The 21,581-nt window shown below is 40.4% G+C and overlaps 1 protein-coding gene across 2 annotated transcripts in view; it reads right to left on the bottom strand.

The window, feature by feature from the left end:
- The window catches only part of LOC143038507 (putative ATP-dependent DNA helicase HFM1), a 167,644-nt gene that overhangs the window by 76,944 nt on the left and 69,119 nt on the right, over positions 1 to 21,581 (bottom strand). For both annotated transcript variants that reach the window (XM_076207772.1, XM_076207781.1), the window contains exon 5: positions 12,764 to 12,883. In XM_076207772.1, coding sequence (XP_076063887.1) covers positions 12,764 to 12,883 — 120 coding nt within the window. The remainder of the gene's footprint in view (positions 1 to 12,763; positions 12,884 to 21,581) is intronic.

The following is a 21,581-nucleotide window of genomic DNA, read 5'->3' as shown; positions in this document are numbered from 1 at the left end:
CCAACCCTAACAGGCATTCATCTTCCATCTCCGCCACAAGTACAGGCAGGCGTTCAGTCACCCAGCCTACGGCCAGATTCACCAACACCAGTCCCTTCACTGGTACACAATCTCCTGCAACTCCGCACAGTTGCTGACCCATGCACTTCACACCACATTCCGGTAGGACTCCCTTTCGTACGAAGGTCCTCTCTGCCCCCATATCCACTATCATTTCCACTTGGCGTCCATTGATACTTCCCGCCACCTTGATGGCGTCGTACGTCGCCACCTGACAACACTTTAGATGGCTTGGGGTGCCCGAGTGCTCTGCTGGGAAGGTGCCCCGGCCCCCAGCTGCTTCAAGTTTCCTGCCGACTGCGTCACCCCCTTGGGCTGGCGGCACTCAGAGGAACTGTGCCCTCATATTCCACAACTCCAGCAACAGGGCTCGAACACCGGTCGCATTCCGTCCTCCAGCGACTGTGCCCTCCTCTTGCAGTCATGCTTTTTGTAACCTACCTGACCAAAATTGAAGCACGATCCTTTGAAAGGTTTGGAGCTCACCTTCCCACCAGGTTGGGAAGCCTTGCCACTTGCCTGTGCACGCCTGGCCCAAGCACGGCTCGGGTGACGCTTCCACCTTGAAGCGTCGCTGGGAGGTGGGGGAGCAGCAGGGCTGATGCTCATGAGAAAGGCTTTAAACTCCGCTGCCCTTGCCAAAGCCTCTCGCACGTTCTTGGGCGCAGCCTGCTTAACATGGATCTGTAACTGCCTATCGTAAAGGGCATCCACGAAGCAGTCCTTGGCCAACATATCCATGGTGTCCTCCGTGGCCATGGGGTAAGCGCCCCTCACTAGTGCCTCCACGTCCTGTGCTAGTAAGGGAAGGGCCTCATCCTTCCCTCGCCTCCTCGTCTTCAGTTGAGCCCGGAACACCTCCGGTTGCTGCCTCCTGCCAAATCGATGCCGGAGAGCCCCAGCCACACTGTTGTAACATCTCAGTTGCGAGGGGGTTAAGTGCTTCAGCACTTCCAACGCCTGCCCTTTCAGCACACTCACCAGCTGAAAGGCCTTCTCTTCCTGTGGCCAATTTTGACGAGCTGCAACCAAATCGTACTGTGCCTGGTACGCGTCCCAAGACACCTTCCCGTCATATTCAATCACCTTCCTCTCTTTCTCGTACTGCATGACCTCACCACTCCCATAGGTCCCCGGGGTTGCAGTTCTACTGAACAACTCCCCAGACGTCTCCCTGTGAGGTTGTCCTCTGGGTTCACATGGCAACAGTTGCTCCTTGGCCGTAGAGACGCTGGTGGCGGCGAGAGGCTACGAGGAGGTGAGGGTGGTGGGGTGATTGTGCTCACCACTTGCAAAGTGGGGAGGGATGAAGCTCCCGCCACGGGACGCTCAACAAAATTGCACCATACCATGGTATCAAGATTTGCTGCAGTCTCCCCATTCTCCTGTCTCAATAAAACCGCCTCAAGTGTCAATACCTTGTCGAACCACATTTGCATGTGCTCACAGTACCTATCTTCTATCGCTTTCATCTCCTCCTTAACCTCTTCCTTCACTGCCACCACCTCTTCCTTCATTGCCACTACCTCTTCCTTAACCTCCTCTTTCACACAGTGGTACAAGTCATCAGTATACTGGTTAGCACGTGTTTCTAACGATCCCATGTTCTCCCCCATAACAGCCTTCAGTTCCTATTTCACTTCAGTCATGACCTGTTTTTGCTGATCCCTGTGAAACAGTTGCTCCTTGGCCGTAGAGACGCTGGTGGCGGCGAGAGGCTACGAGGAGGTGAGGGTGGTGGGGTGATTGTGCTCACCACTTGCAAAGTGGGGAGGGATGAAGCTCCCGCCACGGGACGCTCAACAAAATTGCACCATACCATGGTATCAAGATTTGCTGCAGTCTCCCCATTCTCCTGTCTCAATAAAACCGCCTCAAGTGTCAATACCTTGTCGAACCACATTTGCATGTGCTCACAGTACCTATCTTCTATCGCTTTCATCTCCTCCTTAACCTCTTCCTTCACTGCCACCACCTCTTCCTTCATTGCCACTACCTCTTCCTTAACCTCCTCTTTCACACAGTGGTACAAGTCATCAGTATACTGGTTAGCACGTGTTTCTAACGATCCCATGTTCTCCCCCATAACAGCCTTCAGTTCCTATTTCACTTCAGTCATGACCTGTTTTTGCTGATCCATTTGGATCACAAGCATATCTGCCATGACCTGTTGTTGACGTTTCAACATCTCGGCCACTGAGCGTTGTGCCAAGAGCAACACGGACTGAGGAGATACGTGTTCTGTAACCTCCCAGTGCAACACCGTGTCATCTTCACATTCACTCGACGCCATCACACTCGCCTCCTGCCTTCCTTCAATTTCTCTGTCTTTACCATCACCGGTGGCATCCATGATCACTTGAGTCACTTATCACTTCAATATCAAATCACTTATCACTTCAATATCAAATCACTTATCACTTCGATATCAAGTCACTTATCACTTCGATATCAAATCACTTATCACTTCAACATCATCCCACTCCTGACACCAATTGTTACAGATCTTGCAATTAAACTCACCTTTTCTATGGCACACGGGCCGTGATCCAGAAATCATGAGTGATGAAAGAATCTTACATGATATTGTCCGGGTCAGGGAAAGGCAGGAGTGTCACTTTCTTCACTTTATTCTGACTAACGAATAGGAGGATTGACACTTGTGCTCAACACTGGGTCTAAGCTCGCACTCTGCGATGCCAGGACCCCCCCCGCCATGCATACCCTCGCTACATACCCCTTGCTTCCTCTCCAAATCACGCATCAATCACACGTTACAAATCATGTCACGTCCATACTAACCATCCAGATGCACTATGCAACATTCATTCATGCTCTTTTGCCACATATATATATATAATATTATATATATATATATGTATTTACCTAGTTGTATTTTACAGGAAGGGGAGCTATGCTTGTGGTGTCCTGTCTCCATATCTCATTTTATATAGACTGTTTTTAAATTCATGTATCGTTTTTGCACATACCACATTCTCATCTAACCTGTTCCAAACGTCTATTATCCTGTGGGGGAAAGCTGTTCTTCTTCAGGTCTCTTCTATAATTGTCTTTCTTGATTTTCTTTCCATGTCCTCTTGTATCTCTACCATCCCATTTTATTAGATCATCTCTATCAATAATTTCCATGCCATTCATGATTCTCTAGTTATCAAGTCTCCTCTCTCTCTGCTCCAATGTCTGTAGCTCAAGTTTTGCCAGCCTCTCCTGAGGCGCAGCCAACTGGGGACTGCGCAGATCAAGTGGACAATCAACATCATAGCGTCCGTGACGTAGACAGACTTGGGACGGAAGGTTGTTTATTCACGGGAATGTTCGATGCGTCTTTATTGCAGATCCGATCCATCACGCAGGATGGACCCAAAGGAATTTCGATAGTTACGGTGGAATGATGAAAACTGGAAATGGGACTGTAGTTACTAAAGGCTAAAAGCTACACATGATATAAAAGTATTTCCAAGGATCCACTAGTACACTCTAACTTAATATATAAAGGGTTTTACTACTTACCGAGTTGAATACGGAGAGGGGTGTGTACAACTTTCGAGTTTAGAACCAGACTGGCGCCTAGATGTGTGACGTGACATCACAACGGCAACCGGTCTCACACACCTTCTTAATTCTAATTCTTAAAGTGAACATTGTACAAATAATGCGATGTTATCTTGCAACATAGCTTGCAGACAACTTACAAGGTGGGATTTTCGAACAGAAGAGGCCTCTGCTCGAAATATACTTAAAATTAAAGCATTACAAAAAACAAAATTGAAAACCTCTTCCGAGGGGAAACGAGCCTTACGACAAAAAATATGTAAACATGGGATACACGGACTTATAAAAAAGCCCCGTTACCTTTCGTAATGGCACATCTCCTATAATAGTTCTGAGAGCATTGGAGCCAATTTTGTTTTCTTTCAAGTTTTGTTGTACATTTTTTGTATTTGGTGACCACATCATCACTGTGTACTCCAATTTTGGTCTCATCAAAGTGACTAGTATTTTCTTCATAATTTCATCATCCAGGTATGTACATGCCACTTTGATTGATCTTATTGAATTATAAGTTTCTCCAAAAATTTTGTTTATATGTTTCTCAGGGGACATATTATTCATAATAATGACTCCTAGTTCCTTCTCTTTTTCCACTTTTTTAATTTCTTCCTCTCCCAATGTATATGATCCCACTATTCTTTTTTTGCTTCTTCCAAATTCCATTATACTACACTTCTTAATGTTGAGTTCCATCTCCCACTTCCTACTCCATTCCCATACTTTATTGAGATCACTCTGCAGTGACTCACAATCTTCTTCGGTGTTAAATTTTTTCAACAGTTTTGCATCGTTTGCAAAGCTCATAACTTTCAATTCCTTCATCCATATCATCAATATATATATAGCAAACATTATTGGGGCCAGTACTGCCCCTTGTGGAACTCCACTAATCACTTCATCCCAATTAGAGTGTTTGTCTCTTATCACCACTCTCATTTTCCTCTCATGCAAGAAGTCCTCCATCCACTTAAGGGGGTACGCGACACCTGGGGGGGTGAATTTGGTCAAGATATGGCATTTTTCAAAACTGTGTTCAAAATGTTCGTATACCACTTAGAAATAAATCTCGACAAATAATTTTCCAGCCGCGCGCAATTTAAAGGTCCTGGGTGAGGTTTAAAGGGACAGATTTAAAGGCGCAACCCACACTAGAGGGAGGCATGCCACTTAGGACCTTCAGGCGCAGCGAATAACGTTGAAATTTGATTGAATTTACACTTGCCCAGTGTATCAACGGCCAATACGATTGTGGAGGGGAAGGGAGGAAGGTGGAGTGAGAATATTTCGCCAACTTTGTGCGAAACTAAGCGTTAGTTCCCGGCTAGCTCTGAAAAGGGAAGTACGCATGTCTCATGAGCTCTCATTGCAATCTATTACTTTAGCTAGTACATATTACTCTTTAGTACAGTCATCATGGGTAGCAAAAAGAACAAAAGAACATCACAATGACAAAAAACAGCAGTTAAAGATGGCAAGCAGTCAAAGACGACTAAAGATCTCACCACCTCTCGCTCTACCACTGCCCTCACCTGCACCTCTGTGACGGTGACAGAGGTAAAGGACAACATTAGACTAAACAATTCAAAGAGGAAGATTAAATCCAAAGAAGAAAGCAAGAGGAAAAAGATCAAGGCTATACAGGAAGAAGAAAGAAGAAGGGACATCATATGATGCTGGAGGGGGTGCCCTACCAACATAGATTGGCGAGGGGAATCTGATGAGGAAAGAGAAGGCGCCCACTACTGGAAAATAAACCTCTTTCCAATGATTTAGATACCCTGAAGACCCCCAGCAGAGAGGTTTCATATGAAGAAACCGCCAAAGGTGCAAAAAAGCAAATTATATGATGTTGTCGTCAGTGCGTCGTCACTACTGTGACATACTTTACTTTAGTTTTTCAGTATTTAAAGTACTTATAATTAAAATATGTTGATAATTTTTACTGTACTTACTTATTATATAATAAGAATTAAGCCATGAAAAAATCAGTCAAATTGGTGAAACTATAAGCAAGTTACAGATATACTCATATTTCAAGTTGCCATATCTCCGTTCGATATAATTCTACTTTTTTTTAATCATAAAAAATCTAATATACATCAGATTTAGATGAAACTTACAGGGAATATTACTTTTAGTAACTGCTAGGGCCGATCGTTCGAATATTTTGAATAGGATGAAAGAGTTCGGAGTAATAATGGAAACGAGCAAAAAAAAATTATTTTTCACAATTTTTGCCAGACATTTAAATTGAAATGCCTGTATGCAAAAGTATAAAGGAAATTGTTCAATTACTCAATGACCGGCCCTAGGTGTGCCTACTGACTAATCATAGCCAAAATATAAAACAAATTGGTCCATGTATTATGGTGCTGTGCACTTTTAAATGTCGCTACTGGTATACGTACATGTGTACATACATCATTCTGCTTCACCTAAAATGTAGGCAATATGGATACCTATTTACCTGAGAAGTTTCAGCTCTTTACTCTAAATATTTTAGAAAATGACCTCCAGGTGTCGCGTACCCCCTTAAGTAGTTTGCCCAGTATTCCTCCTGCAGTTTCTAATTTCTTTAGCAATTTCTTTTGTGGCACCTTATCAAAAGCTGTTTTCAGGTCTAGAAAGGCACAATCAGCCCTTCCATCTCTTTCCTGTATTATATCTATAAGTCTTGAATAGAAACACATCAAGTTTGTGACAAGTTTGGGATGAAGGTAATGAAAGGCAATCTCCCCCCATGAGCAAGATAAAAATAACACAAAAAGAAATATTAGAACACCTATCAAAAATTTACGTCAGGAAATCACATGGCCCAGATGGAATTGCAAATTGGATTCTAAAAGAATGCAAAGAAGAACTAACGGACAAAATACATAACATAATAAATTGCTCACTCAAAGAAGGAAAAATACTAAAAGACTGGAAAAATGCTAACATTGTACCAATTTATAAAGGTGGAAACAAGGAAGAACCAACTAATTATAGGCCAGTCTCACTAACAAGCACTATAGCCAAAATTTGTGAGAAAATTATCAAGAATAGATGGGTAAAACACCTGGAAGACAACAATACAATAAACCCAATACAATTTGGGTTCAGACAAGGAAGATCATGTACCACAAACTTAATATGTTTTTACTCAAGATTAATAGACATAGTGCAAGAAAGGAATGGATGGGCTGATTGTGTCTTCCTAGACTTACAAAAAGCTTTTGAGAAAGCACCACATAAAAAATTATTAAATAAACTGGAACATATAGGAGGGATACAAGGGAACCTACTAAAATGGATGGAGGACTTCCTGATTGGTAGAAAGATGAGAGTAGTGCTCACGATAAAAATATTCAGATTGGAAAGAGGTAATCAGTGGAGTACCGTAAGGCTCTGTATTGGCTCAAATAATGTTTGCTATTTATGTGAATGACATGGATGATGATGTGAAATGTTACATGAGCTTCTTTGCAGATGACGCCAAACTGTTATGAAAAGTAAAAACTGAAAAGGATTGCAAATCACTGCAGGAAGACCTGAATAAGGTATGGAACTGGAGTCAGAAATGGGAAGTGGACTTCAATATTAAGAAGTGTAGCATAATGGAATTTGGAAAAAGCAAAAACAGAATATCAGGACAATATAAAATTGGAACCAAGGAGGTAAAGAAGGAGAGATCCGAAAAAGATTTGGGTGTAATTATCTCAAACGACTTGTCCTATGACAAACAGATAAACAAAATTGTCGGAGAATCCTATAACTTGCTAAGATCAATGAAAGTGGCATTTACATATTTGGACGAAGAAATGATTATAAAATACTGGTCACACTGATAAGGCCTAGACTTGAATATCCGGCAACATTGTGGTCACCCAGTACCAAAAAGAATATAAAGAAAATAGAAAGAATCCAGAGAGCAGCCACAAAAATGGCACCTGCACTTGCAAACTTGTCATATGAGGAGAGATTGGCTAAACTGGAGTTACCGATTCTGGAGCAAAGAAGAGAAGTGACCTACTGACCATCTACAGAATCATGAAAGGCACAGAAATACTCGATAGAGAGGACCTGTTAAACTGGGACTGGAGAAGCACAAGAGGGCATGTAAAGAAAGTAAAAAAACATAGCTACAAAAGACATCTGGAGAAAAAAAGTTTTCCACATAGAGTGGTGGACACTTGGAACAAACTGGACAATGAAATAGTGTGCGCAAAAACCATTCATGAGTTTAAGAGTAAACTAGACACTGCGAGATACAAAGGCGGGACACCACGAGCGTAGCTCCCCTTCCCACAAAATACAACTAGGTAAATACATGATCTTCCATGTCTAAATCCAAACTGCCTAGGATTTAGTAATTTTATTTTTCCAAATGCTTTATCCATCTAATTTTGATCATTCACAAATTTTAGCTACCATACTTGTAAGAGAGACCGGTCTATAGTTTGTAGGGCCTTCTTTGTTTCCCCTCTTATATATTGGTACTATATTTGCTCTTTTCCAATCTTCTGGAACTTTTCCTTCCTTCAATGAACTGCTTATTAGACTATGTATTTTGTCTGTTAGTTTGTTCCTGCATTCTCTCAAAATCCAGTTTGCCATTTCATCTGGACTATACAATTTTCTGACATCGAGATTACTCAAGTGATTCATTATTTCATTCCCTGTTAGTTCTATCTCTTTCATAGGGGGCACTTTCTCCTCACACTCGACATCTCTAGGTTGTATGTTCTCCCTCATAAACACCGATTTAAAATGCTAGTTCATAATTTCTGCCATTTCTATTTCCTCTGTGTATTCTATTCCACCTTGTAGTTTCACCAATTCTTGTTTGTTTTTCAGTTTGTTGTTTACAAATCTATAAAATGGTTTTGGTTGATCTTTACATTTTTCTATGACATCCTTTTCATATTTTCTCTTTTCTTCTCTACGCACTTGTACATATTCACCACGAGCATAGCTCCCCTCCCGTATATTACAACTAGGTAAATACTAGGTAAATTTCTATAACCGGTATATACTTTCCATTTTTTCGGGATTTTTGTCTTTCCTCCATTTTATCCAAGCTTTATCCCTTTTATCTTTTAACCAACATTCTACATATCCTTTTTCTTGTTTTTGTCTTGGAACATACTTTTCCACTCCTTTATAAATTTTTGTCAAGATTGTCCATTTCTCTTCTACTGTTGTTTCCTCTTTGTATATACTTTCCCAGTCTGCTTTTTTAAAAAAAACTCTCATTTTATAAAAAAAAAAAATTCCATACATCATTCTTCCCTTTTTATATTGTTTGTTTTTCTCATGTATTTTTCTTCATTTAGTTCCAGTTCAACTAATATATGGTCACTTTTACTTAGTGGTGTCTTATATTTAATTTTATCCACTATTTCAGCTTCTGATGTGGTTATTAGGTCTAGTCTCAATGGCTTTTCCTCATTTCTATACCTCGTATTCTCTTGTATCCATTGTGTCTTTGTATGCTCTATATCCCTCCCTCTTATCTTGGCTCCTCCTGGATGATGGGTCATCCCTGCATCTTGCCCACTGCCCTGGGTCAGAAGCAATGTAGCAAGACACATCACATCCACAGCAAGGCCACTTCATTTAATCAGTGACAACCCCCTCCATCCCCACTTCCAGAAAAAGGGAAAGTGGGGGAGAAATCCCTTTGGGCTGCATCAAAATATCATTCACACATACTTCCTCACCCCCCTGTCCCCCACCCACTCCCTTTCATGCATCACAGTATCATCCATACACAACTATTCTCCATTCACTCCTACTTCTCCCTTCCTTCCTCAACTGACATCCCCCTCTTTCCCAATCCTTTTACCCCATGCACCCATCTCATCCTAGTTACCCACTAATGTTCACACATTCCAACTCTGCCTCCCACACCTCTTTTACTAAACTTTCTTCACTCATTCTTTCCATGTGTCCTAACCATCTGAATACTTTTTCATCTACCCTATCTCCCAACTCCTTTTCCACCCCCACTCTCCTCCTCACCACCTCATTTCTCACTTTATCCAGTATAGTATCCCTACCATACTTCTCAGGCATTTCATCTCAAACACATTTAAACTCTTCCTCTCTTATGTTCCACTTTTCTGCCTCATTTTCTGCCCCCATACAGTGCTGTTGGCACAACCACTACTTCATACAACCTCCTCTTAGCTTCAATTCCCAAATGCCTATTTCTCATTACACTTTTTAATCTCCCAATGCATTTAGTTGCTTCAGTCAATCTACATTCTACTATCTTGACCTCCACTCCTCCCTTCCTACCACATTCACACTTCAGTATCTAAAGCTATCCACTTCCTCCAGTCTCCCTTAATACTCATTTCCAATTTTCTGCCATATTCTCCCCTTGATAATTAATCATAATAATACATACACACATATACCAAAGGCTTTTTCCCCCTTACAAGGGAGGTAGCCAAAAAACAAAAGCATAAAAACCAATCCCACCCATTCCATCCACAACATACTTCACTCCCCTCCACCCAAGGGTCTTCCCTCCCTCTTATCTTGACACTTCCTGGATGACTGCTCATCCCTGCATCTCACCCACTGCTCTGGGTCAGAAGCAGTGTTGTAAGACACAGCACATCCACAGCAATGCCACTTCATTAAATCAGCGACCCCCCCTCTCCATTCTCTCATGCAGAAAAGGAGAAGATGGGGAGATATCCCTTTGGGTTGCGTCAATTTATTTCTCATACATACTTCCTCACCCCCATCCCCCACCCACTCCCCCTCATGCATCACAGCATCATCCATACACAATCATTCTTCATTCATCCCTATCTTCTGTCCTCTCCCGTCATTCTTAAACAGACATCTCCCTCTTTCTCAATGTCCCTTTTACCCCCATCCATCCATTTCTTCCTAGGTCGCCTCTCATGTTCACTCCTTCCACACCTCTTTTACTAGTCTTTCTTCACTCATTCTTTCCATGTGTCCAAACCATCTCAATACTCTTTCATCAACCCTATCTCCCAACTCCCTCTCCACCCCTGTTCTCCTCCTCACCTCCTCATTTCTCATAGTAACCCCTATCATACTTCTCAGGCACCTCATTTCAAACACATTCAAACTCTTCTCTTATGTTCCATGTTTCTGCCCCATAGAGTGCTGTCAGCACAATCACTCCTTCATACAATCTCCTCTTACCATCCATTCCCAAATGTCTATTTCTCATTACACTTTTTAATCACCCAAGGCCTTTATTCGTTTCTCTCAATCTATATTCTACCTCCACCTCCACTCCTCCCTTTCCTGCCATATTTGCAACCAAGCATCTAAAACTATTCACTTCCTCCAGTCTCTCTCCCTTAATGCTCACTTCCAGTCTGCTGCCACTTTCTCCCCTTGTACATCTCATTACCTTACTTTTACCCACATTTATCTTCAACTTCCTTCTTTCACACACCTTCCCAAACTCTTGTTACTTTCTCGATCCATCCTCTGATCCTGCTACAAGTGCAGTGTCGTCAGCAAACAACAATTGCCTTATCTCCCACTTTTCTATTTTCTTTAACCATCTCCAATCCCTGACCCACTACCGTTGCATTTACCTCTTGCACCATCCTATCCATGTATATCGTAAATTGAACAGCCAGGGCAACATAACATATCCCTGACGAAGTCCCACCTTTACCTCAAACCATTCACTCTCTCCATTTCTAATCCTAACACAAGCTCTACTACTCTCATAAAAACTCTTGACTGCTCTTAAAAGCTTTCCTCCTATCCCATATATCTGTAATACCTCCCACAGTGCCTTCCTGTCTACTCTGTCATAAGCCTTTTCCAGATCCACAAAAGCCTGTAAAACATCCTTACCCTTTCCTATAGCTTTCTCACATATCTGTCTAACAACAGAAATCTGATCTACACAACTCTTACCTGTCCTAAGCCCATACTGTTCCTCTCCTAATCCTCATAATAATAATAAATAAAATAAATAAATAAATGGCAAATTAAGCTGTATTTGGCCTTCTCCCTTTGTATGAAATATAACCAAAGTATGACTTCAATCCTTCATGGGAGAAAATACAAGAAAGGAATCCCCAGTCCCCTCCTCCCAATTTATTCACATTTTATAATTAGCACAAGAACACAGTGACAAAATTCTTATCACTCTGGACACCACAGAAGCCTAAGACTTGACCATGGTTTAAGAGAGATTCAAGAAGACCAATGGAAATGAGGAACAGTAAAAGTTAAAGGTGGTTCAGCATTTCTCTACAAACTGAGATTTGCCTCTGAATGTTTAAAATTTTTCTTTGACTCTGATCCTCAGGAGTGGAACTAAATCATTGACTGCATGTAACCCAGCAGTTAGCCCTGTACTGACACAAAATCAAAAAGAAAGAAATAGTATTGTTATACTTGATTCATCTTGTCAATATATTGTTGTAATCAAGGATATCTTATGGCCCTCCTAGCTCCCTTGATGTGAAATTATGATAATAACAACTCACAACTCAACTGGAGCTCTAGAGACCAACAAAACTACCTTTCTTTCGACTACACAACTTGAAGTGATGTACTTCTGCGAGGGTGTACACCAAAGAAAAGATAGTGCTGCTAGTGCTAACGAAAAATTTCATGATAAATATACCACAAATATCTCAACTACAACAAAATAAAATGGACAGAATATACAGCAAAGAAAAAGGCTTTGCAAACTTCAACACAATGCAATACCCATCTTTGGATAATGCTACAAAACAGGTCACAAACCTAATATTGAAGGCAAGCAAAATCACCTAAGTTACAGACTTGAGATTATCTGATTATAAAATAAAAATTAAAAGGTAGGAGGAATATGAGAGAGTAGGAAAGAGGGGGAGGAAACAAGCAAGAGAGAGTGAGAGGGAGAAAGAGGGAAGGAGATGGGAGAGGGGAGAGAAGATGAAGAGATGGAGAAGGAAGTGAGCAAGAGAGTGAAGGAGAGAAAGAGGGAGAGATAGGAGAGAGAAGAGAAATTAAGAAAAAAAGATGGTGGGAGTTGGAGGGAGATGGGAGAAGGAAGAGAGAGGGAGAGAGATGTATTTCATATTGAAAAATGCAGAAATAGTGAAATGAATTTGCATTAATTAATTAAACTTATTACATTACTTACTGTATATAATCTTAGTACTTGACAGCCAATCACTCTGGTTCATAAGAAGCCGTATAATAGCTAATTCCATAATCACAGTTTTTCCAGATCCTGTAGGAGCTGATACAACTAAAGAAGAATCTGTGAACAAAACATCGACAAAGAAAATTAACAAAAACTTAAAATTTTATTATTTTATTAAGGTAAGATATACTGCATTTTTTTTTTAAGCTACTGGACAGTCAATCCCAACCAATGAGCAAACCCCCATTGTAATGGGGTTCACATGTACATTATTCATTTCCAATCCATCATAATGAAAGCACACAAGAAACTTAATATACTTAAAAACAGTTAAAAACAACAACTATATACCATTTTTTTTTAACCTTATTAGGAAGGTATCTCAGTCAAGAGGGACATACCTTCCATCCATTTCACTCCCATCCACCACCCTTTCATCTTAGCTCCTCATGGATGAAGGGTCATCCCTGTATCCTGCCCATGGCCCTGGGTTAGAAGCAATGCAGCAAGACACAGTGCATCTACAGCAAGGCCACTGCACTTGATCAGTGACCCCCCCTCCCTCATGCAGAAAGTAGAGATGAGGAGAAATCCCTTTAGGCTGCATCAAAATATCTTTCACAGATAACCACTCCCTGCTACCCCCATCCCCTCTCATCCTTGCATCACAGTATCATCTATACACATTCTCCACTCACCCCTATCCCTTGCCTTCTCCCTTCCTTTCTTGCCTCTTTCACCCCATCCATTCATCTAATCCTGTCATCCCCTCAAGTTCACTCCATCCACCTGTCTTCCATGCCTCTTTTACTTGTCTTTCTTTACTCATTTTCTGTGTCCAAACCATCCCAATAATCTTCATCAGTCCTATCTGCCACCTCCTTTTCCACCCCTGCTCTCCTATTCACTTCCTCATTTCTCACTCTATCCAACCTTGTAGCCCCTACCATACTCAGACATTTAATCTCAAACACATTTAAACTTTTCCTCTCTGCCTCTCACAAATTCCAAGTCTCCGCCCCATACAGTGTTGTTGACACAATCACCCCTTCATAAAATCTCCTCTTTGCATCCATTCCCACATGCCAATTTCTCATGACACTTTTAATCCTCCAAGGCATTTACTTGTTTTTCTCAATCTACACTTTACCTCCACTGCTCCATTTCCTGTAACATACAACCCCAAATGCTAGGAACTATCCCCTTCCTCCAGCCTCTCTCCTTAAAGACTTCTAACTCTCTACCATCCTCTCCCTTGTACATCTCATCACCTTACTTTTACCCACATTTACCTTCAACTGTTTCCTATCACATACCTTCCCAAACTCCATCATAAACTGCCTTAAACATCCCTCTGACCCTGCCACAAGCACAGTGTCATCAGCAAACAACAACTGGCTCACCTACTCCTCTCCAGCTTCTTTAAACATCTCCAGTCCCTTGCCCATTACCTTTGTATTTATTTCCTGTACAACCCTAACCATGTACACATTGAACAGCCATGGTGACATGAAACAGCCCTGAAGCAGCCCCATCTTTACCTCAAACCATTAACTCTATTTCCAATTTTAAAACTCTTGACTGCCCTTACAGTTTTCCTCGATCCCTTATACCTGCAATACCTACCTCGTGCCTTCTTGTCTACACTGTCATAAGCCTTTTCCAAATCCATAAAAACCCCAAAAAATCCTCACCTTTTGCTAAAGCTTTCTCATATATCTGCCTCACCACAAAATCTGATCCACACAACCCCTACCTTTCCTAAACCCACACTGTTCCTTACCAATTACTCCCTCTGTTCCTCTCCTAATCCTCTCAATTAAAACCCTCCCAACTACACTCAACAAACTGATCCCTCTAAAACTACTACAATGACATTTGTCCCCCTTTTTCTTATAAAGTGGAATGATACAGGCACTCCTCTTGTCCTCTAGCACTCTATGCTCCCTAAGAGATACATTATATCTCACTAGCCAGTCCACTATTCCTGTACCTCCCTTCTTCAGACCTTGTGCATGACACCCATATAACCCAGGTGCCTTGCCTGCTTTCATCATTTACAAAACTACATTTTCTTCTCCCATCAGTCATTTTCTTAGTGCCTTCCACTACTACCACCAATCCTTCCCTATCCTCCTCCACATTCAGCAGCTCTTTAAAATACTCTGATCATTTTCCACTTACTACATCTTCTCCCAGTTACATCTGTACCTTTTCTTCTCTACTTGACTCACCTCCCCTTCCTCTCTTATCTTACTTCCAAATCATCTTTTTATTACTTTCTCTGGCCAACAAAACTAAATTCTCAATGAACTATGCTAACTGTTCCTATGTAACTTGTTCAGATACACATCCAGAGCCTGTTTCCCCAAAATCAAGAACATCTAAAAATTTGATCCCCAAGAACAATAACAAATTACACCTCCACTATACCTGTCAACCTTGAGCTAGCAGAGACAAATTATGACTCAAGAATAATAAAACTGTTGCTTAATTCCAATGACTGGAAACCCAAAATCCCACAGTGACTAGCAACCTCAGGTTCTCCCATAGATCTAAGAAGAAATGTGACTATTACTCCTGCTAGTTCTCTTTCCCATTCCAGATAGGGATAACACAACGTAACATTTTTTTTTCAAAAGTTTTGTTTATTATATTTTTTTTAGAGTTTATAAATCCATTTTTCCTGCTGATTTCAAATATGCAATTATTTTTTCTGTATCATCGACCGTTATAGAAATACATATAATTTCAATGTTACCATGTATATTTTGGAATTGTTATGTGGTCTGCTACTAAATGTTTATCTAATTTTCTCTTTCAGATCAATGACTGAACTATTTACCTGTTAAGATGGCTACTAGAGGATGTGAAAATTCTGATACATTTTGCTATGTGTGTGGTTATTATATTGGGAAAAAACAAGAACTACATAAGATCGTGAGAGGTGCTAAAGTATGGATAGCGTACAGACTCTATTTCGGAATGCCCATGGGTGACCAGGACAAGCCATGGGCACCTCATGTGATATGTGGAAGCTGCCGATCTACTCTAGAAGGATGGCTGAGAGGTACAGGAAGGGCAATGCCTTTTGCCATTCCTAGAATATGGAGAGAGCCGAAGAACCATCACGACGACTGCTACTTTTGTATGATTGATGTGACGAAGTACAGGAAAGTGAAAGGAAGACAAGCTCTGCAGTATCCAGACATACCATCATCTAGAGCACCTGTCCCACATGATGATAGCTTACCAGTTCCACAACCACCAGAAAATGCAAGTTTATTTTTATCATACTCTCTTTACTTTTAATTAACTTCAATATTAAGTACTTAATATATATTCACTTTCCTAAAGATATATGGAATACTAATGCTATTCGTCTTTGTTGAAGTTGCTATATTTAGTTTTCTTTCCAGATGGAAGATGCAATGGAAATTTCATCTGAAGGGTCAGCAGGTAGCAGCAGCCATGAAATGGGAGACGAAGATTTCGCACCAAGAACGACTTCGGAGCCTCACTTTCCAAGTCAGAGTGAGCTAGATGACTTAATCAGAGACTTAGGTCTTACTAAGTCAGGAGCTGAGCTTCTTACATCAAGGATGAAAGAATGGAATCTACTAGGAGAAGACTGCAGGACATCTGTGTACCGGAAACAACATGAAGAATTTAAAATTTACTATGACTTTAGTGATGATATGTGTTATTGTAAGGATGTTACTGGTTTGTTTACAGCCCTTGGACTCGAACATGATCCTGCAGAATGGCAACTGTTCATAGATAGCTCAACACGAAGTCTCAAAGCAGTATTGCTCCACAATGGAAATAAAAACCCATCTTTGCCTCTTGCACACTCAGTACAGAAGAAAGAAAACTATCATAATGTCAAACAGCTTCTTGAAAAAATCAATTATGCTGAATTCAAATGGGATGCTATCTGAGGCTAAGCTCAAGGGTGGTATATTTGTTGGACCCCAGGTAAACAAAATGTTGAAGTCGGAGAAACTGGAAAGAGCGATGACGAAAGTTGAAAGAGAAGCTTGGTGTTCATTTCGTGATGTAGTTCGTGGATTCCTAGGAAATCACGAGGACCCTAATTATAAACAAATAGTGGCAAAGCTTATTGAGAACTTCAGGAAACTTGGTTGTCGTATGTCCTTGAAGATACATTTCTTGCATTCTCACCTAGATTTCTTCCCCGAAAACTTGGGGGCTGTCAGTGAGGAGCATGGCGAGAGATTTCATCAGGATATCGCAACTATGGAAAGAAGATATCAAGGACGATGGAATACTGCTATGATGAGAGATTACATATGGTCACTAATCAGAAAAGACGAAAGCATGCATTCTAGAAAATCTCGATCGTCAAAGCACTTCTAATCATGAGAAGAGTCATCAAAACACTTGCAGTGCAAAGTTGTTATTTATTTTGTTCTTACTAATATTGTAGCTCTTAAATACACTTCATATTATGAAAAAAATACTAGATGTTGTATAATTATCCTTAGAATGCTAAAGTAGATTGAATCAATTAACTACTGTAGAGAAAGGTTGCGTATATAACAATAAAATATAAAATCAAGAATAAATAAAGAAATATCGATGTTACGTCAAAACTAATGTGATATTTGGATTCAGTGACACGAAATACATACCGGTATATAAACATGAAAAAATACAAATAAACAAAACATGTGTTACATTGTGTAATTAGTTCCTTTTCCAGTTAGAGTGAATGGTACTTGAATGCTAAACTGTTGAAAGTACTGCGGTCAACCCACAGATTGTGATTTCATCTCTTGCTTTCAGCAACTACACACTGATGTTGCAGGTGCTGCCCAACTTTCCACCCTTCAACTTCAGCCTCTTTGATATCCATCAGAGGGTAGAATTTCATCTATTGGAGGTTCACCAAGTGCCACCTAAGCATGAGCATGGGGAAATTAGCTGCTCAAATGATAATCCACAAGCATCTTCTCAAAGTACTCTGCAAAGGGACAACTCCCTTCATGTTTGGACTGTGGTCTCCTGGGTTACGGGTTTGTAGTGGATTTTTTTCTGGGTTCTGTGAGCAAGCCTGAGATCATCTATTTTAAAATGGCTTTCAACATCATCAGTAACTTTCCAGACATACCTCCTTATCCATCATCATCAGAGGTCTAGCCCACCATTTCTGGATCTAGTACTGGTCTAAGTCCCCAGTCTTTCTGATAGCACAGACCACCTTTATACTCTCCAGTGTCTTATGCCATACCACACTACTCCTTGCCCTTAAATGTTCTTAAATGCAATCCTAAGCAGCTTTCAGAGTTTCATTTTTTGAAAGTGTCCTCCAGTTCATCTGGGTCCTCAAGGACACCAAACACTTTAAATTGATTAGAGAATGCTACTGCATACTCCTGCGCACATGCGTCATCATGGATCTTCTGATGAAATCTTAGTGGATTACATCATAATATTCTTCTGGACTTCATGTGCAGTCTGAGTGTTGCAACCACAAATCTGTGATCAGTCCCAATGAACTCAGCACTCCAGTAAACCCTGCAGTTCTGTTGGATCCTTCAATAAGTACTAACTAGTACATTACTGATTCCTTTGCCATTCTGGCACTGCTATACAAAGTCCACTAGTGTGGCTCTCATCACTGGAATCAGGAACAGCCATTCCTCAACCTTTTGGACTTTGCAAAATTCAGAAAGAAAAAAATGTTAAACTATTAGTGTTCCCATTCCAAAGCCATGAGAGCCAATACACACTTCATATTCAGCTCTGCCAATGCCAGAAATTGTACTGAAGTTACCTAAAACAACACATGTCCCATGGTGGGCAGTGGTCAATCATTAAGTCAAATTACATAGAACCTTCTCTTCAGGTTATGCCTTAATAGAAGAAAATACTGCAATATTAGAGATGAAACCCAAGGTGTGCTTCACCCTTACCAACATCATACACACATCAATTGCAGTAACCTCTATAACAGCATGCTGTAGTTGGCTCGATATGCTTACAGCTGCTCTTACAAGGTGGGCTCTTTTAGTGTGGCCTGATCAGAAGTAAGTGTAACCCTCACTACTGATCTCACCACTACCTGCTCTCTTCACTTCAGAAGAGCCACACATCCATTCTAAATTTCATGAACTTCACTGATAATATGGGTAATCAATCATCTTGGGAGAAAGAATATTCCAGGCACTCACACAGAAAACCCACCAGATTGTTCATTCTGGGCCTGGCTCAATGTGCATATGCCTCATTTGCAATCAATCAATCTGTGCCCCCTGATCTCTATTGAAGAAGACCCTTGGCCTTCTGGTAACCAGCAACAGCATTTATCTCTACAGTTTTCTATATTTATGTCAATTATTCAAAGGAGTGGAGTGACATTTCACAGAAGGACATAATAATGGAGTGACAAATTGGAGATAAATTTCAAAGGAGTGACACAAATATCATAGTTTATGAATGTTCTCCATCCCAGCCACACCACACTCAATATGGCACCAGTCATCCTATGTTTAAGAAAACTGTTAGACATGACTCATTAATATCTCCGTTACATAAATTATGTAGTACATATTATAACTAATAAATCAAAATCATTATCCCTACAGTATATTAAATATAATTGTCGAACAAACAAGACCAGTGCACCGATCACCTTGACTATGGCTTCCTGACCCCTGCAACCCTTTCTCACTCCTGCTTCGGTCCATAAGTCTGTGATTCTCAAGGTTCATCAAAGTTCTATTTGAAACCTATCCAAAACCATATATAAAGTGCTTTTTTCAGTTGGGCTTGTGTTCTCCAACCTGTTAGCTGCAGTTGGCACTCTAAGATGAAGTATAACAACATAATTTTTTGTGTTCTTTACTTAGAATGATATATAATAATCTAATTTTTGTAGCCCATAATGGATGAATATAAATTTGTAAAATCTAAAATGGGCAAGACCAGCTAGCATTCAGGACACATCTGCTGACATCAATGATCCAGAAACAACAATCATTATTTCCAGAGCAAGAACAAAAATTATAATGGTTCTGCAACACTTTGTGGTGTGACAATTTTCAATATCTTTGGTGGTTTGGTATGAGAGGGTAAAGCACACAATTATACCCCTCTGACAAGGAGACAAGAAATTGTAGGACTACTGAAGCACTCAAAATTAGAGACAAAAATTTCTATTTTTGTTGTCACTCCTTTGTTGTATCACTCCTTCAATACAGACCCTCTCAGGTAACTGGCTACAGCTACTGGGCAGCCTCCCCACCCCCCCAAGTCATTCAGGGAAGAAATACTGTGTTGTTGTCTCGGAATTGTTAGTATGGGGTAACGTTGGATGGGGTGTTGTGTCTTCCGAGTTGTGGTTGCAACTAGGGTAGATTGATTTTGTATTGCTCCTGTTCTAATGCTGGATGATGTTCAGAATACATATATACTCCAATTCCAGACTTTGTCCAGATCTCCCTGAAAAGATTTACAGGCTTCTTCGTTACTCACTCTCTTCAATAGTTTTGCATCATCTGCAAAGAAGTTTATATAGCATTTAATTCCTTCATACATGTCATTTATATAAATAGCAAACATTATTGGAGCCAACATTGAGCTTTGGGGTACTCCACTTATCATGTCTACCCATTTTGAGTTCTTTTCTAAGTATCACTCCCATTTTTCTTCCTTTCAAGAAGTCTTCCATCCATTCCAATAATTTTCCTTGTATTCCACCTATTAGTTCAATTTTTCTTAGTAGTTTTTTGTGTGGTACTTTGTCAAAAGCCTTTTGTAAGTCCAGGAAGGCACATCTACCCAGCCATCCCTTTCTTGTATTATGTCTAGCAATTTTGAGGAAAAGTATATTAAGTTTGTAGTACATGATCTTCCACTTCTAAATCCAAATTGTTTTGGGTTTAATATTTTAATCTTTTCTAAGTGTTTAGTCCATTTCTTTTTAATAACTCTTTCACATATTTTTGCAATTGTGCTTGTAAGGGATACTGGTCTATAATTTGTTGGATTTTCTTTATTTCCTCCCTCATATATTGGTACAATATTAGCATTCTTCCAGTCTTGTGGTACTTTTCCTTCTTTGAGTGAGAAGTCAATTATCTTGTGTATTTTGTCTACGAGTTCATCTATGCATTCCTTTAATATCCAGTTCGCTATTCCGTCTGGCCTATGTGACTTTCTGACATCAAGTTTCTTTATTTCTTTCTGTGTCACCATTATTTCTTCCATTTTTGGGGATCCTTCCTGGTGACTATCATCTCACAATTGTGAGCTTTCAATTGTAAAAACAGAATTAAAGTGTCTGGTCATTACTTCAGCCATTTCTACATCTGTGTATTCTTGATTTCTTGAAATTAGTAGGAGGAGGAGAGCAATAGCTGGTTGTCAGCTCTCCGTATGTGAAAATGGTGATGAAATACAGTTGAGGTTGATACAGATCTTGGGCCCAGTCTAGACCAAGTGTCAGCCCCTTGGGAATACACCCCCAGTAGATAAAAAGGTTGCTGGTTTTTGAAAGTGGGCACCATGGAAATGGTTCTGCCATCCATCTTGAGAGACCACCACAAGCAGGTACCTATCATTGGTCCCTGATAAAATATATAATTCAACATTTACTTATATGCCAAGAGCTTTTTCCCCCTTACAAGGGAGGTAACCAAGTCAAAATACAAGTACCCATTCCCACTCACTCCACTCCATTTCACCACACTTTCTTCCCTCTCATCATCAAATATTTCAACATAAGTACATTATATGGGATTGAGTTGTATCTTAATGATTAAATCATCTGGGTTATTCAGAGCTATTC

This window comes from Oratosquilla oratoria, chromosome 2, assembly GCF_046742065.1.
Source record: "Oratosquilla oratoria isolate Oo_2021 chromosome 2, ASM4674206v1, whole genome shotgun sequence".
In the NCBI taxonomy this organism is placed as follows: domain Eukaryota; kingdom Metazoa; phylum Arthropoda; class Malacostraca; order Stomatopoda; family Squillidae; genus Oratosquilla; species Oratosquilla oratoria.
The sequence above is the reverse complement of the archived record's forward strand: the minus strand, read 5'-3'. Positions and strand labels throughout refer to the sequence as shown.